General features: G+C 33.0%; 1 protein-coding gene and 1 long non-coding RNA gene across 3 annotated transcripts; both read right to left on the reverse strand.

The window, feature by feature from the left end:
- Nucleotides 1–8,493, reverse strand: LOC114347772 (WD repeat-containing protein 6). Of its 2 annotated transcripts, none has more exons than XM_028298445.2 (4): nucleotides 8,335–8,493; nucleotides 7,795–8,279; nucleotides 5,218–5,806; nucleotides 1–1,760 (listed from the first exon to the last, which is right to left on the reverse strand). In XM_028298445.2, exons 1-4 carry the CDS (start codon nucleotides 8,408–8,410, stop codon nucleotides 13–15), a joined length of 2,898 nt encoding a protein of 965 aa, XP_028154246.1. In that variant the 5' UTR covers nucleotides 8,411–8,493; the 3' UTR covers nucleotides 1–12. The 2 variants fall into 2 exon arrangements, with proteins under 2 accessions (XP_028154246.1, XP_028154251.1); XM_028298450.2 differs by having other exon boundaries at nucleotides 8,339–8,478.
- Nucleotides 8,494–11,044: 2,551 nt separating this feature from the next.
- On the reverse strand, nucleotides 11,045–11,638 carry LOC126890375 (uncharacterized). The gene is made up of 2 exons (XR_007700300.1): nucleotides 11,320–11,638; nucleotides 11,045–11,261 (listed from the first exon to the last, which is right to left on the reverse strand). It is a non-coding gene; the product is annotated as an uncharacterized LOC126890375 (long non-coding RNA).
- Between the last annotated feature and the right edge of the window lie 7,345 nt (nucleotides 11,639–18,983).

An 18,983-nucleotide genomic window follows, 5' to 3' on the forward strand; every position in this document is an offset into this window, starting at 1 on the left:
CAAACTTAAGTATCATTTATTTACAAGTTTTAAAAACTCTACACCTAATCCGTATATAAACACGTCAAACTTTTTGTCATCATCATCAAAACATATTAAACCTTTCAAATCAGGGACCGACGTATTATATTTTGTTAAAAGTTTGCACTCTACATGCTCATCCTTCAACTGCCAAGTATACAAAAGTATTCTTTGGTCCACCGACGCTGTCATAAAGAATTTATCATTAATAAAGGTTCCCGTTATTTGGGCCCAATGTACACCATGTTTCTGATATTGATCAACAATTTCAACGTTTAATCCTACTTCTTTGTTTCCATTAAACTTCAAATAACTTAGCACAACAATATTGTCATCTCCAGCTGTAAGAAACAAAAAAGAATCTGCGGCTAATCGTAACATTGAAACTGTATTAATACCAGAGTCGTGTACAGACAAACTTCCAAAAGGAGCTACATCTTCAACACCAGAAAGAAAATCCTCAGTTTGCCAGAATACTACACATCCGTCACTAGCCATAGTCACTAGTACATCACAGCACAAAGCTTTAATAGTAATTATCTTAAAAATGCATTTTAACTTATAAAAAACATTCCTATACAGTGTTAATTTAAAGGAATCTGATATAGAAAAACACTTGATATACCCATCCGAGCAAGCAGCAAACAAAAAATTTTGTTCCATAAATGTCATTGCACATAAATCCATTATCCTCGTTTCAGATTCTTCATTATCTATAATCTCATAATATGAATCGTTTTCTTTGCACATTATATCATGTATAGTACTATTTTCTAAAGAATAAGTTAAGGTCCAAGATACTATTTGTGCCCTACCTCCCGCAGAAAATAGTAAATGTCGTTTAGGCTCCAACTGAAGGGTAGTAATACATCTTATGCTAGAAAGATGTGACTTCAGAGTGATTTTGTTTACAAATGAACTTAATTGCTCATCTGTTACTGTGATTCTTATAGTAGTATCCTCCCCTCCTGATATTAGAATATACTGAAAGTTAGTATTAATGATTTGCATTGAATTCACTTCGTTTAGGTGAAAAGATTCGATAATATCGTGGGATCTATTTACTTTTAAATTATATTGTAATTTATTAACAAATTTGTCTTTTATGTACAAAAATGTTATTGCGTCTGTTTTTGAGAAATCCCACGATCTATGGCCGCCCCCACAAACAGTTTCTGATACTAACCTTTTCGTCTTATAATTCCAAACTACAAAATTATTTCCCGAAAAAGCAATCACCAAGTCATCAACAATGTCTAACAACCAACTATACGGAACTTTATCTGAAGTTACTAGTGATAAACCAGATTTATCTATGAAAAAAGTTTTAATTGTACTATTACGACCTAAGGATATCAGTCTATTGTTTTGTATAATTAAGTTAGTGACTCCTAGGTGGCTCTGGACTCTCGATATTGTTTGTATAGGGCAATCCTGACCAATTTTAAACCTATGTAGACTTCCTTTCCTATCGCCAGCTACAATAGTATCTTCAAATATGATCGCTGTGGTTGAAATTCTTTGTGAACTCTTTGGCAATGTAAAGGAACATACTTCATTTATTTCAGAAGGTTTTAAATATAATAGTTTCAGTTTTCCTCCATCCTGACATATTAGTATCATATCACAAGTTAACCAATGAAGGGATATTATCCTGGATTTGTTATTTGATTGAAAGTAATAAAGTTGTTCTAAAGTATTTTGGTTTTCTTTGTAGATGTATATTTGACCAGTGAAACCTGAAAATATAAAAAGAACTTTTAACACCCATTTACCAAACCAAACAATAAAGTTAATCTTTAGATGATTCCTTAGAGAGATAAATCCTTAAACACAATAATAAATTTAGTCAAAATATCAGTCAATAGACAGAAATGGTTTAACCCTTGCAGGCCCAACCTTTTACTAGAAACCGCGAGGACCAAGGGTGAGTCCACGATACACAGAGAACCCGTATGCCGATTGTCGTCGCTAAATTTGGTTCGACCACGCAGCACGTCACGTGGGAACCTAACATATTTGCTTATTGTTTGGGTGCATTATTTCGTATGTGGTGGCGTTGAAAGTGAATAGATTGAGGCGGTTTTAAAATATTAAGCTGTTAACGATTGAAGTAATTCTATATTATTTTAGTTACAAATTGTTTTTTATTAGCATAACTGTGTATTTTTAAAACTATTATAATATAACTATTAGTTTTATAGTAATTTATTAAAACCGAGACTATAATGCCATTTGAGGTGATATTATGCATGTGCAGAACACGAACATATATTAGAATGAGGGATATTAAGAGAACAATAAGTTTTAAAAACTGCCAGAGAGCCCTTTACAAAAAGATATCTAAATTTTCTAATTAAAAAAAAATGATTTTAATTATAAATACTAACGCTTGGTTTTATAATCAGTTAAAGTGGACTTTAAATTTTTAGTTGGTACCTTTATCAATGCAATTCATATGGGTAAATGTCAACGTTAAAGTGAACTTTAGTTAATGTTCACTTTAAGTTGATTATGAAACCGGGCGTAATTCTAATATTATTAATAAAACTTTTCCCGCAAATTTGTTTTTTTTTATTAGTATACATACATAATATGTATTATGCATAATATTATACATAATATGTATTAATATAATTGATTTAAAGTTAAACCAGGTTAGGAATCTAAAAAAGTGCGAACATTTTATACATACAGTATATTATATTATACAGAGTGGGCCAAAGAAAACAGTCCACTTCGATATTTGGCAGTATATTTTATTTTTTAAGAAAATGAAGAAACAGGTCGATTGTTGATCTAAGGGGGATACATTTTTACGGTACATACATCTGTCATTTGTCAACCCCCTCCCTTCCATTTCCCCCACCCCTATTTTTAAATAGGGAATATGGGTCGTGTGCTACCTCATTTGAAAGGTTATTTAATTATCTTTTTAGTAATATTAACATTGACATAATTATTTATACAGGGTGTCCAAGAAAAATTATTTTGAATTAAATTAATTGACACAAAAAGAAGAATGTATGCAATTTATTTAAATCAAAATACATTCTACTACTGACAGAAAACAGAGAAAAATGTTTATTTGACAAATAAATATTGTTTTTCGGTTAAATTCAATGTTCAACCTACCAAGAGGAAGATGGGTGGCAGCAGCTTGAATATTGAAATTAAGCGAAGAGCAATGTTTATTTATCAAAAAACATTTTTTTCTGTTTTGTGACAGCAGTAGAAAAGAGGTCCAGGACGAAGAAGAATATCCTGGATGCATAACCTGCGAAAATGGTTTAACTTAACCACTATCAGACTTTTCAAGGCAGCAGTCAACAAAGTCAGAATAGCCATGTTAGTGTCCAACATCCGTAACGGATAGGCACCATAAGAAGAAGTAGAATGTATTTTAAAATAAATAAATTACATACATTTTTCTTTTTGTGCCAATTAATTTAATTAAAATATTTTTTTCTTGAACACCCTGTATAAATAATTATGTTAATGTTTATATTACTGAACAGAGAATCGAGTAACCTTTTAAATGAGCTAGCACACGACCTCTATTCCCTATTTAAAAATAAGGAGTGGGGGAAGTGGAAGGGAGGGGGTTGACAAATGACAGATGTATGTACCTACCGTAAAAATGTGTCCCCCTTAGATCAAAGATCGACCTGTTTCGTCATTTCCTTAAAATCTAATAAATACTGCCAAATATCGAGTTAAACTGTTTTCTTTGGCCCACTCTGTATATGTATGTATATTACAGTCTAATAAAATGTTCGCACTTGAATTTTTAGATTCCTAACCTGGTTTAACTTAAAATCAACCTTTTTCTATTTTGTAAATAAAATTTGAAAGTCATCAAGTAATTGGTTCTAAGTACTTCATCTAAAACTTAAAATTTCTTAATTGATTTGTGGTTAAGTTTTTATTTTTAGTCAAATATTTTTCAACAATTTAGAATAACAGTAAGTAGACACAATTTTATGTGAAACATTTTTACAGACCCAGAAGTAAAGTGAATGTTTATATGTATTATTTCTGTTTTATTTTTTTTAATATACTATGGTAAATGTATATTGGACAACAGATATCTAAAATCTTTATTTTTCAATGGAAATTCATGTTTAAATTATGTAATTGCATATTGGAAAATGACAGTAAAAAGAATATACAATACAATTTCTTATTTAAAAAGCGATGATAGGTACATAATTTTAAAACTCGAACAATATTACCGCTTCATTTAGCATTGCCGGATGAAAATTAAGGTTCCCATATGATGTCATACGTTCGCCTTCCATGTTTGCGAACATACCGGTTCTCTGTGTACCGTGGGGTGGGTCAATAAATGTCCACACATAAATTAATCAAAAACGTGCTTCTTTATTTAAACTAATTTAAAAATAACACAAATAAAAAAATATTCCTAGTCGTTAATGGAACAGTTAAAAGATAATAATTTATAATTTACCCGGAGTCTTCGGCTTAGCGGAATTGGAATAGTAGGATACAGAAACATTAGTCTTCTTGCTCTGCTTACCGCTACCGCTTACATATTTCTGGAATTTTGAACAAACTATGGTTGTTTTTGCCCAATTACTGGTATTTTTTCTTTTAGATTTTGCTAATTTGCAACACGAATGGTATAGTCCCTTTTCATTTTGGGATGGTGTAGGTATTCAAGGGGGATTTTTGTAGTCCACTGTCAAGTTTTTATAAAAGTATGAGGAAATGAATTAATTTATAGAAATGCTAATTATGGCATCTAATAGGGCAGTAGTCTGCCGACAACTAAAGGTATTTAGAAAATCGGATGTAATGCAATGTTGTGGATTCTTTTTAAGCCCCCTTGGTCCTTCTAGGGTTAAAGAAAAGAGATATTATTAAGGCAAATTTGCCTTTATATATTTATGTATACGGATGGGATCAAGTAAAGAACCGTGTAAATATCTTTGCAAATAAATTTGACAAATTTTACTCCCAACATTTTTCCCAATCGCGCCTAAACAAGTACAACTTCAATAAAAAGTACATTTTGTCATGATTTGAAACTACATAGTACTAAAAGACAAATTTCAGAGTTTCTACATATACTATACATATATTCTAAATCTTGCCTTTTCACACCAATTTGCTATAACTTTTACCCTCTAGTGCAACATGATATGCTTATAAAAAAATATTGTTAAAACTTACCAGCTAATGCTATCAATTTTTTACATCTAGACACCTTCATAACCACATAGCTTTTTAGGTCTTCAAATGTTTTAACTGGAATCCAATTTGTATTACTGTAAAAGTATAAAACACCATTTTCAGAAAATACTACAAAGTTGCCAGATAACAAAATACCAACAATTTTTGGTTTTTCGCTGTTTGGAAGACAAATTTTTTCTTTTTTTATATTATTGTATAGAGAAAATGTATATACTCCACCATTCCCTCCCCCACTAAGTACAACATTATCTGTTTGATCAAAATCTAATGCCCATATTGGACTATTTTGGTTAGCTTCCACTTTTCTAGCCAATTTTCCATCCAGTTTCCAAATATTTATTAACGAATCTTCGCCAGCAGTGATAAAACAGTCCTTCAATACCAAGCAACGGAATACTCTTGATAAATGACCATAAACTTGGCATATTGGAAATATGTTGGGATGCTCTCTGTTCAGTTCTAAACTGAGATCAGTATTTTCTACTTTCCATAATATAGCTGAGCGGTCGTCAGAAGTAGAACATATTATACCATTATCTTCATTGTAATGTATACAAAATATTACACCCTAAAAAATAATTTGATTAATAAAGGTCAATATGTGTGGGATTCAAACTGAACAAACATATGAAATCATAGGTCATAACTTTTGACTCAATAAGTACAAGATATCTAGAATCCGAATAAGGGGCAGGTTCTTCAACTACAGTATCATTAATATCCATGCTCCTACTGAAGATAAAGAAGACAAGGAGGAGGACCTATTTTATGAGAAATTGGAAAGCATGTATAGGTAATATCAGAACAACAGAATAAAAATTAAAAAACTGAAGAAAAATCTTCTGCGTAAAAGGTATATTTATTTCAAAAAAACCCCAAAAAATTGCTACAAATACAATACAGAACGTTTTCGCTCTAAAGAGAGCATCATCAGTGTTCTTTGCAAGCTCTACATGCTAAGCCAACAAAAATACATGGGTTAAAACCCTTAAAATGTCGACTAAATGTCTTACATTAAAATATTAAATGCTAAATCCTGACGATGGATGAAATTACTAAGGATCTACCCTAAGGCATTATATGACCTTCCACGAAGCACATGGGTTGTTGAGTTGAAATTGGCTTTTACCTTTCTCTATGTGAAGATAGAGAATTCAACTCGCTTTCGGGTAGATCTTTAGTAATTTCATCTATTGTCAGGATTTAGCATTTGATATTTTAATGTTAGACATTTAGTCGACATTTTAAGAGTTTTAACCCATGTATTTTTGGTGGCTTAGCATGTAGAGCTTGCAAAGAACACTAACGATGCTCTCTTTAGAGCGAAAACGTTCTGTATTGTATTTGTAGCCCTTTTTTGGGTTTTTTTTTTAAATAAATATACCTTTTAAGCAGAAGATTTTTCTTCAATTTTTGTAATTAATGGTATACAGCCAGCTACAGACATTCTTCTTTGAGGATTAGAATAAAAATTATTATTGGCGATCTTAATGGTAAAGTCTGTCAAGAGACAATCTACTGACCAGCTATCTGCAACTGTAGTCTTCATGCGATCAGCAACTACAATGGTTTACGCTTCATTGAGCTCACAGCATCATTCGGAATGGTGGTAGTAATTATGCGTTTATCTCACAAAAGTAACCATTAAGCCACGTGGCAATCACCAGATGGTCAGACAAAAAACCAAATTGACCATGTACTTATAGATAGTTACCAATGTACTTATAGATAGTTAGACCCTGAGAACTACCTTCTAAGAGCAACACTGAGAGCCTGAATATCTAATGCTAAAAAAGGCTATAACACAAAATCTATGAGATATAAGACTGAGATTAGAAGAATAATAATTAACGATTTAGAACTGGAGGGTTTGGGCACCTTCACATATCTAGACTCACTGTTGACTAAAGATAACATCAGATAAGAAATAATTAAAAGAAGAATAGTGCTTGCCAATAAGTGTTACTATGAGTTAACAAGACTCAACTCTACCCACAAAAATTAAAGTGATCATCTATAAAACACTAATAAGAAGACACCAGTGACTTGACTCCAAAACTTGAGGCAATGGTTCAGATTGTTATCTGCAGAACTATTCAGATCTGCAGTAAACACAGTCAGAAGTCAGAATAGCCATGTTAATTGCCAACGTTCGGAATTGATAAGGCACATGAAGAAGATAATTTATGGCTTATTTCCTAAAGACACTTGATAAAAGTCATAGAAAAAGATTTTCAGGATAATATTGAGTTACAGTTGAGTCCACGAGTCTTTACCCACGCGTCATCATTTAAAGCATACGAAATAAGTCGATTATAAGTCACAAATTGAAATTTACTAAACACAACAGCAAGTGACAGTAAGTAGCTACTGCTCCTATTACAGGTTAAAATTTGAGTTATCAAATATGTTTTATCACGTCAGGTATTAATGACGCACGGGTAAAGACTAGTGGACTCAACTGTATATCTATGCCAACTTAAATCATGAGATTATTCTAAAATAACACACATAAAATAAAAAATCATTCACTAAATACCAGAAATATTCACTAACATCATGTTTCTTTAACCTTTTAAGAACTGGAACCTTCGAGTATTCATTTCTTCTAACTTTCCATAACAAAACTTCATTAAAAACAGTACCAGAGAGTATCACTAACTTATCGTAATCATTATAACAAATATGTGCACTATATAAAATACATTTTTCTTGGCATTCAAATGTTTCCAAAAGATTTAACGCAGTATCCCATATTTGAAGTTTGTTCTGCATGGAAACTGTAGCGATTTGTGTTTCATTGTTTATAAATTTAGCTTCCAGGATCCAATCTTTGTGGGCAACTCTGTGTACTTCTTCTATGTGAGTGAACTGTTGATCTGCGGAAAATATTAATAGAAATGGACCACCAAATATGAGGAGTTTGTTATGGCCAAAAGGTTTAATTCCAAATATTAGTTCGCCTCTGGTATCTTCTATATTTATTTTGTTAATTAGTTTATCAGTGTTGTTACAAAAAACATGTAATGAGGAACCAATTCCTAAAAAATAGTATTTATCAATTAACTGTATAGTGAACATATTTGATGTACAAACCTACTAAAGTTACATATTCATGTCGTGTGATAGCTGTAACATCTGTTTTAATTAATTGGGATTGGAATTGTAACATTATGGTTTTCGAAATTTGTCCATATAGTCAAATATAACCTCACATTTTCAACAGTGTTTGTTTTGACATCAAAAACCTTGACCCAGTGACTGTGACTATGAGTCAAGTTTTAGAGATGTGGGATATAAGATTTAATGACGTCAGTAAGTACAAACTAAAAAAAGGTTTTCACCCAAAGTGAACGAAAGTAGAACTGGAAGTCGATATTTGAACTCTTCGTGTTACTTTGCATCGATTAATATACGATTTCCCCAATGTTGAGTCATTTTTACTAAACTTTCGGTCATAACTGTGGAAATGACTTCAAGAGGACCTACTACAGATTCAAGCTCAACTTTTCAATACGATTCGATTGAAATGTCACATGCACTATTTCTGCGACTAAATTATGGCACTTTCGGTTAGAAATTTATAACCGAAAATGGTATAAAAACCAAATGTATACATTTGTTCTCATCTTGCTAAGGCGTCTAAGGCACGTGAATAATATATCGCTTACTCTATTTCGGTGCCTTTAAAACGGTACTTCCGGTACTTTACAAATTTCATTAAAAATGAGTACGTACTTATCTTTGCTTTTACAAAATGCTCCAATCGACTCATGTACTCTTTGGCTTATACCACGATAATCCTGCATACGTGATCATATTAATTCATCCATCGATCATTTTTAGCCACACTTTTTTAAGAGTTGAAAACTAGAACCTCACTCCAGATCCACCATGTTTAATGTTCCCTCATCTGCGTTACTCACATTTTTTTAAATACCTAATATAATAGATACCTACTAAAACTTAAACTTTCCCTATCAGTGAGGATAAAAATCTTTTTCTCGTATTCAGCGAAAGTGTGTACCTAGATCATAGAATAGATGTTTATGGGTATTGTAGATAAACGTACGCTCTACAAAATTTTTGTCGTTCCCGGGTTTTAATCAACATTAGTTCCTGTTTTACTATATCGCACAACTAGATCTAAAGAGAGTTAAGTCAAAAATATGTGTAATTGAGTTATACTACGTTATACTCACCATTTAATTCCCTGCACGGATACCTATCTGATCAATAAAAGAGATTTAAAAATATGTGCAAAACTCAACGCTAAGTGGCGCCTAGAGTCCTTTTTGTTGAACGAGCGAGCCAGGTTTTGAGTTATACCTGTTTAGTTGAAATTTGAAGCAGTACTATTTTGAGTTGTCACCTTTTAGATGGTTAGTGCTAATTATAAGATTATACAACATTTTGAGTTCAACCTGTTTTGCTGGCAAGGTGAGTAAAGTTTTCCTTTTTATTTTGAGTTGTTACGCTATTCTTGAAACATTTTCGATTTTGTAGTTGTGTCTGTTTTGTTGAGTCATATTTAATACTTTCTTTTTTCTCTAAAATCTTATCAAAATTAAACTTATTTCGTTGTTGACGATTCAAGTTTTTACGTCTTAACAAAATTGGTTTAGCATTAACAAAATTGGTTTCTTTTATACCCACATATAACAATTTCATGTTCTTAGTAGATTCATAGAACATACTTTTCAGAAAAAGTATATACTGAGAATGTGCGTAATTACCATTGCGAATGTGCAGAGCAGATACTGAGTATATACTACATTACAGTACTTAAACGTTCTATGTATATACTTAGAATGTACTACCGCACTTCTTTTCAGTATATACCAAGAATGTTCTTTTTAGAACATTCCAAGGACGTGCTATAAACCTTCTATGTGTATACTTAGAACATACTACCGCACATCTTTTTAGTTTATACCAAGAAGGTACTTTTTAGAATATTCCAAGGAAGTGCTATAAACCTTCTATTTATATACTAAGAACGTACTACCGCACATCTTTGTATGGGAAGAATATTATATTTTTAAGAATATTCTAAGATAGTGCTATCAAGTGCTATATTGCTTAGAAGTATGTTTTCAGCATCACCTAATCTCATCTTAGGTTCTACTGGTTCTACCAAATATCTATTTACATATTTTAATTGCAAATGAGAATGTAGTTAGTACCTACATTCTACAATATTACTTAAAAAGTAAGTACATATTTATAAATTTTAGTTATTTATATAAATCATTATATAATATTTAGCTAAACTAAACTATGCATAATAAGTAACTAAAATTTATATAATACTTATATGTACTTACCTATTTAAGTAATACTGAGTTATCAAAATAGATTATATGTATTTTGAAGCACCGCAAACAAAATAACCAGATTATGTATGTTCTTTAGTCCTAGTACTACATAATTCGCCTTCATCCTTAACACTGCATAGATCCATAGATGATACAAATAATGAAATAATGCCTGTTTTCTTTTTCATATTTTACGGTTTTTTCCTATCCCTGATCCATTCAGTTAAGAATAGAAATGGTCAGAATATGATGGTGGGAGGGGGGGGGGGGGGGGTATGAATGTAATAGGTGTTTTCGTGGAGCACATCCTGAATGTATTCTGAACTTAACCCGGATACAAATATATGCGCAAGCGTGTCTCCGAATATATTCTGAATTTGTTTCTGCACGAACAATTTCCGGATGTTTTTTGGGTTGCCTATGCCAATTGCCTAACCTTATTCTTTTATCTTTATCTACGCTAGGACAAACAACACTCAACACTCCAAAACAGGAAAAGTAATTTTACATAATATTGTGGAAATGAGATCTTTCATACTTATTTGCCAAATCTACAGCTAAGTCTCTACTTAATCTAAAATTCTGTATAAATTGTTGGTTATTAAATTGTTGCACAGTTTCCTCAAAAAAATTTGCATTTTTTGGAACATTTAAAAGTCCTACAATCTCTTCCAAATCTTCATCACTTGAACTGAGGTTCATCATCTAAAAAGTTTTTAAAAATAAGAAACTGAAATACATAATACAATTTAAAAAACCTTACCTTTTACAACATTTGTATGATAACACAACAATTCAAAATTTTAAACTTGTTAGGTTAGAAATACAATCTCGAATCTCTTAAAAAAATAAATAAATTCGTCAAATCAACTTCTGCACATGTGCGGACAATAAATCCTCTCTTTAATCCCAGAACTTGTTGAACGCATTCCGAATACGTTCAGGACAAGTTGTTGCGCTCCGCGAACAGAGAACTTTTTATTCAGAGGAGGATTTTTCAACACCGCGAACAGCCAAAATTCTAATGCGCAAGCGTTCTTCCTCTGAACACGTTCAGGACGTGCTCCACGAAAACACCTATTGTGGAATAACAAAATCGGTGGTCAGTGTTGCCAAACGGAGAGAAATTTCCCTTTTTGCGGGAATTTTCAACATAAAAGGTGATAAAGGGAAAAAGTTAACTCAAAAGGGAATTATTGTTCCAATCCAAATTGTAAAATATTAAGAAAAAATCAAAATATTTGAAAATAATTCAACATATCTTCTCAGATTTTGTAAACAGGAGGGAAGTTTTTTTTTATAAAAGTGGGAATTTTTAAGGTAAGTTGACGGAAAAAGCTTACTCGACGGTTGGCAACGCCAAAGCCTTTGGTTGCTTTGGTTGTGCAGTTTGGCACGTTTTGGTTCTGCGAAATGGCCTATTGCAGCGGTTCTCAATCTGTGGTACATGTACCACTGGTGGTACATATCATTATTTGCGGTGGTACACAAAACACACAAAAACTTAAAATAGTAGTACATAGTAAGTCTTGATTATACAATTAGTCCTGTCGCCAGGGGGGGTACAACGGCCTCCTGTATTCAGATGGACTTACCCAAGTTTTTATTATGTATTTTGGCCCGTAGAACACGAATTTTTTGGGTAACAGTTGATGCGGATGTCGATAAGATTGTTATAAACAAAGAAGTTGAGGAATTACATAACAGCGATTTCTCGCAAAACAAAACCTGTTTTTGTATTTTTTGGGCCATTCTAACCAAAAAATGTTCCTACAAGTTTTTTCGTAGGATGCATAGTTTTCGAGATAAACGCGGTTGAACTTTCAAAAAATCGAAAAATTGCAATTTTTGAACCCGAATAACTTTTGATTAAAAAATAAAATAGCAATTCTGCTTACCGCATTTGAAAGTTCAAGTCAAATTCTATCGGTTTCGAATATATACATTGCTAAAAATTTATGTGTTTATTGCTAAAAAAAGCTATAAACACATAGTGTTTCCCGTGCCTAATACATGCGATTACATGCATGCTACGTAGAAATAGCCTCGCTTGCACTTGTACCTACTCTATCTACTCGTTCGATTTTAAATGAGAAATCATTGAAAACATCACTCCAGCACTAGGTGTTTATACTTTTGTTTAACAATAAAATAATAAATTTTTAGCAATGCAAATAACTAAAACCGATATACTTTGACTTGAACTTTCAAATGCGGTAAGCAGAATTTCTATTTTATTTTTTAATCAAAAGTTATTCGGGTACAAAAATTGCAATTTTTCGATTTTTTGAAAGTTCCACCGCGTTTATCTCGAAAACTATGCATCCTACGAAAAAATTTGTAGGAACACTTTTTGGTTAGAATGGCCCAAAAAATACAAAAACATATTTTGTTTTGCGAGAAATCGCTGTTATGTAATTCCTCAACTTCTTTGTTTATAACAATCTTATCGACATCCGGATCAACTGTTACCCAAAAAATTCGTGTTCTATGGGTCAAAATACATAAAAAAAACTTGGGTAAGTCCATCTGAATACAGGAGGCCGTTGTACCCCCCCTGGCGACAGGACTAAATCTAAAAATATAGAAATACAATAAAATAAACTTTAGATGGTACATGACTCAAAAAGATTGAGAACCGCTGGCCTATTGAATTGAATGTACCTAAATTCAAATTCCAAGGATGTAAAAATACTAATGATTCATGATAAACTCGAAATGGTAAAGTCATTTCAATTATGAAAACGAATTTTTAATAGTATCTATGTAAACGTTAATACAATTAATGTTTAAACTTTTTTACCCTACAACAATTTTGAAATGAAATTCGTCCAATACTACCTACCTATAAATTTTATTAATTATGTATTCTAAAAAATAACGAAGTTGATAATCTATAAGGCTAATATTATACTTCCTATACATACAAATTATTTTTAAGATATTTTAAAAGTATCTACTTATAAGTATGTGTTAAGAATGTACTTATAAGTATGTGTTAAGAATATTCGATAAAGGTATATTCTAAGAATAAACTTTTACGAATATTCTGAGATCCTACGTACAAGAATATACTTAGTATATTCGGTACGAGAATATACTTTGAAGTATATGCAAAGAACATGAAATTTAGAATGTTTTTTAAGGTAGATGCTATGCTTGTACTACACATATACTAAAAAGAATATACTCCGACGAATGTTGGTAGTATATGCTTAGAACATGATGCGAACATCATTGTTATGTGGGTACTGCCAATTTTTCAAGTTGGATCCCTTTAGATGGTTTCTGGAAAATATATTTTTATAACATACTTAGCTAAGAAGATTAAAAATGTTTTTCATTCTAAATCGATTTGTGGCACATGACTCATCTGTAAGTTAGTAAAATAAACATTTATATTTTAGGAAAATAATGGCAGAAGAACAGTATAAAGAAAATATCACTCCTATAACTTCTACTAAACAGGCAACCGTGGAAGATAACTTGAAGATATCATCAAGTGATGAAGCTCCATCCAAAGAAACTCATGCTGTCTTGACACCTGTTAATACATTTATCCCTAGCACGTCTAAACAACAACATTCTGTTGCCCCGAACTATCGTATTTCACCTATCTGGGGCGAAAGTGATATTGTCGACTCCGATAGAGATCCTAATTTTCAATTGTTAAACAAAAATGCGCACCCACCTCAGGTCGTACCTTCATCATCATCATCGGTAACTTCATGCAGCAGCAGCAGCTCCAGTTCATCGGATACCGAAGATGATAGTGAGCAAGTAGGCCCTGAAGGTGTTATGGTTCCTGAAACTGGTACTGAAATCGAGAAAAGAGGGCAAAAAGAGAGTACGCAAACCAGCAACGTAGAGGTCAAAAATCGCAAAACAATTAAGATATTCTGGCAAAGCCTACCAGTCCCTGTAAAAATCTAAGAAACTAATGTTAGCAGCAAAGGTTGGATCACCCTGTGGAGACAAATGTCGCCTAAAATGCAAAGATAAAGTGTCTTTGCCGTCACAATGCAAATATATGTCAAGACAACAGGTCTTTGACGGATATTGGACACTCGGTAATTTTGAGAAGCAAAGAGAATTTTAGCATAGCACGCCACTCGCACAAAAAAAACCTAATTATCGGTACTCAAGTAGGGGAGACCGGGGCAAAACGGGATACTTAAGAAAGAAAAAATCATAGAGAGAAAACTAAACTGTGTATTAAAAAATAACATAGTCAGACAGGATCACTTGGTATTAAGCTTCATAGAAATGACTTTATTTATAATCCAAATTGCTTAGTTATTTGGTTATAAAGAACTTAACTTATCAGAGCGAAATTCCCGTTTTGCTCCGGTTACGGGGCAAAATAGGAAATGCTACGGGGCAAAATGGGAATGTATTTTAGTCAAGGTGGCAGAGTTCACAAATATGAGCATCTTCGTCTTCATTCTTAACATATGCGCAGAAATTATGAGCCCATCCATAGCAGACACTACACACTACCCATCCTTCAGTTGACTGCAAATATAAGTATCCACAAGTAGATGCAACCACAATCTTCATCATCTTCTGATGAGTCAGTGTCCATCTCGTTTTCTTCTTTAGTTTTCTTTGATTTTTTTTATTAGTCAGATTTATTAATCTTAGTCAGATTCTTCTTACAAAGTTTTAATGCTGTAAAATAGTGGCAATTTAGGAGAGCGGGGCACGATGGGATAATATCTCGTCTTGCCCCGACCGCTTTGCCCCAACAGACATCATTATTTCAAATAAAATTAGTAATTTCTAACGTAAAAGCTATAAAACGGTTCGCAGCAGGCAATATTAAAATTCAGTAACATATCTATCATATTTGAATGAAAAACGTGATAAAACTTGATTAGGTACTCATCTCATAGCACTTCTATAAATGCCACCAAAATTTTTAACAAAACATAAGAAAACGGATTTTATGTCTGTAAAGAAGCAAACTACATGATTAAAAGTTTCTTTCTAATGACTGAAGTGAGTCAACCCACGTTCGTTCGAATGGCGCTATTGCCGATATTATGACGACTGTAAGTTATGCACTTACACGATGCATTTCCCGTTCTGCCCGAGCCTAGTTTTGCCCCGGTCTCCCCCACACAAAATTTTAGAGCTCTCAACAATACCTTTTACTTTGAGATTAATGGATTCAAAATACAAATATCATGAAAGCCATTTGTCAAATCCACTCTTGATTTGAGCAATAAAGCGATAAAAACAGCAATTTCAAAGAAAACAGAATTAGGTATTATTCAAGCCGATTTACGAGGAAAACACAATAATCATCCAACTACTGACCCACAAATTAGACAGAGCTGAGAGATTTTATAAATTGAAATTGTGTTCTCCGGATTGAATCACACAATATTTCTATAAATAATTCAAAAGTAATTTCGTTCTAAATGAATATTATTGCCTTTGCAAAAGAGAGGCAACTACAAACAATTCACCAACACATGATTAACTCAAGTTAGTATAACAAATATACATAGGTACATTGATAAACAAAAGAGAGATAATTCAAAAATATCGATTTTTAGCCCTAAAATCTGTATAAAACACTAAAGTACTTCATACTCCCGCAGTGCACAGGGACACAGAAAACAGTTTTTCGTGTTTTTTGAAAAACGTGCTTTTTTGATTTAACTCTCTTTAGATCTAGGTGTGCGATATTATAGTCATCAGTCGTAGATTTTTGACTTAAATTCACGTTTTAATATGCATTTTCCTCATTTTATTCTGTTAAATGCATGCGTACTACAATAGTATCATGACACCCTTTCTTCCGGCATTCTTAATATGTTTTTTTCTTGAAAATGTGTTAATATGAAAATGTCATTTTCTTTTTTTTTTATTGGGGAATGAATTTCATTTGAAAATATTTTTTAATCTCTTTTAGTTCATGAGCTAGAGCCTTATAAACAATTAAATTGTTTATAACAATTTTTTGACCACTCGGATCGAAATCCACCCTCTAAATTCGTAATCAGCAGCCAAAAATTTATAAGAAACCGTTGAGTTTGCCCATCAGAATTGAAAAGGCCACGGTGACCTAGCTGGCACCTAGACTATTAATTATGAAGATTATAACACAATCTTTATACTGGTTGATAATATTTCTGATGTATTTATATTGTATAAAAAGAATGCACTACCTCGGAACTATAATAAATGAAGAGTGGACCAACAACCAAGAGATAAGAGAGCGCATCGGAAGGGCTAGATTCACCTTCGACCGGATAAGGGCCTTCTTCAAGAGCCACAACCTCTTGGTATAAAAGTAGATATATCATGCTACGATGCTACCTTTTCTCTATCCTTTTTTATGGTGATGAATTGTGGACTTTGAACGAAGATATATGCAGAAAATTATACGCGTTTGAGATGTACCTAGCTGTATCGGAGAATATTTAAAATCCCGTGGACAAATGAAGAGGTCTTCAGAAGAATGAAGAAGAACCAATAATAAGAAGAACCATCATTCTCTCTCCTATGGCGCTACAGCCCAAGTTGGGCCCTGGCCTCCCCCAGCATCTGCCTCCAAGTATCTTTGTCTCTGGTTGCTCTCCTCCAGTTGTCCACCCTCAATATCACTTTAGCATTGGTTCTCACTTCATCTATGTAATACCTCTTCCTTGGCATTATTATTGGCTCACATCCCACCATAGTTCCGCTAAGCGTTCTGCTAGGTGTTCTGTCGTTATCCATTCTTATAAGATGACCTGCCCAGCACAATCTTTGTATTTTTGCATAATTTCCTCTCTGTAATATTGGTTCTCAGGGGTATCTCAGGGTTCTCTGTAATATTGATATAGCTCGTGGTTAATCCTTATTTTCCATATACCATTGTCACAAATGGGTCCCAGTATCCTCCTCAATATCTTTCTTTCAAAAGTATTAATAAGGTTTATTGTCTTTTCTGTCATGATCCTCGTTTCTACACCATATATGTTGCTATTGGCCGTATGATGGTTTTATATACATATTTTAAACTTAACTTCTGTCTTTGGAATGTCTTTGGAACCAAACACCTGCGACAAAGCATTCCGCATTTCTTCCTCCTCGCTGCCATTCTCTGTTATCTGTACACCCAAGTATGTGAGCTGTTCTACTATTTCTATATTAGATTAGCGTCGTTTATTGTTAAATTCTGCAAGTTTCGTTGGTTCCTTGCTTGTATTAGGTATTTAGTTTTATCTATGTTGACGGCCAGCTCCCCTCTATTTCTTTCGCATTTTCTTTAAGCTCCACATATAGTTGTGTTATATATAGTTGTGACTTATTAAACAATAAATTTTTGGGTTTATGGACATTTTTCTGATGACATATTCCATACATATATTAAACAGAGTCGGTGCCAGCCTATCTCCCTGTTGTAGCCCTTTAGTTATCTGGAAGGGATCTGTCAATTCATTTTGAACTCGTACTTGCGTTTCTGTGTGAGCCATGGTGGCTTGAACTAACTTTACCAATTTCCTTGGTATACCAAATTCTTGCATAATTAGATATATTTTATCTCTATGTATGTTATCATAGGCTTGTCGAAAATCTACAAAGATTTGGTAGATATCTATGTCGTGCTCCCAGGCTTTAGCTAATATTTGTTTCACGTTGAACAGCTGATCAATAGTAGACCGTCCTGGTCTGAATCCGGCCTGGTATTCTCCTATGATTTGTTCTGTGAAGTGGCTTAATCTTCGGTTTATGATTTAAGTAAACACCTTATAACTCACACAGAGTAAGGATACGCGTCTATAATTATTATAGCTCAGTTTGTCACCCTTCTTGTGGACTGGACATATAATTGCTCTTTTTCAGTCTCCTGGAATTTCTTCTGTATTCCATACGTCTCTTATGAGTTTATGGAATCTATCTAATCTATCAGTGTGTGTCCTCTAATTTTGAGAATTTTAGCTGGTATGTTGTCCATCAATAATGATTACAAGCTACAGAAATGAAATACTTAAGAAAAGTGGTGGGAGCAAGAAGATTAGACAAAAGAAGAAACGAAGATATAAGACATGAATTACAGGTGAAATCGCTCAACGAAAAAGTTGAAGAAAAGAAGTTAAAATGGGCTGAACACATGATAAGAATGAGTGGCGACAGACAAGTGAAAATGACATGGGAGGCCAAAGCAGTGGGTAAAAGCACGAGGGGCAGACCAAGGAAAAGTTGGAACACTAGTGTAAACAAAATACTTAAGAAAAGAGGAACATCGTGGCAAGAAGCAAAAGTTTTAGCAGCAGATAGGAAGAAGTGGCGTAAATTTGCAGAGAGTATTATATAAAGGAGGAATCCTCGACACCTAATGGTAAAAGAGGCAATCGATTATGTATGTATGTATGTATGTTGTCCATCATTAACTCTCGAAAGTTATAATACTTCGGACACACTATGCGA

This window comes from Diabrotica virgifera, chromosome 1, assembly GCF_917563875.1.
Source record: "Diabrotica virgifera virgifera chromosome 1, PGI_DIABVI_V3a".
Lineage (NCBI taxonomy): Eukaryota > Metazoa > Arthropoda > Insecta > Coleoptera > Chrysomelidae > Diabrotica > Diabrotica virgifera.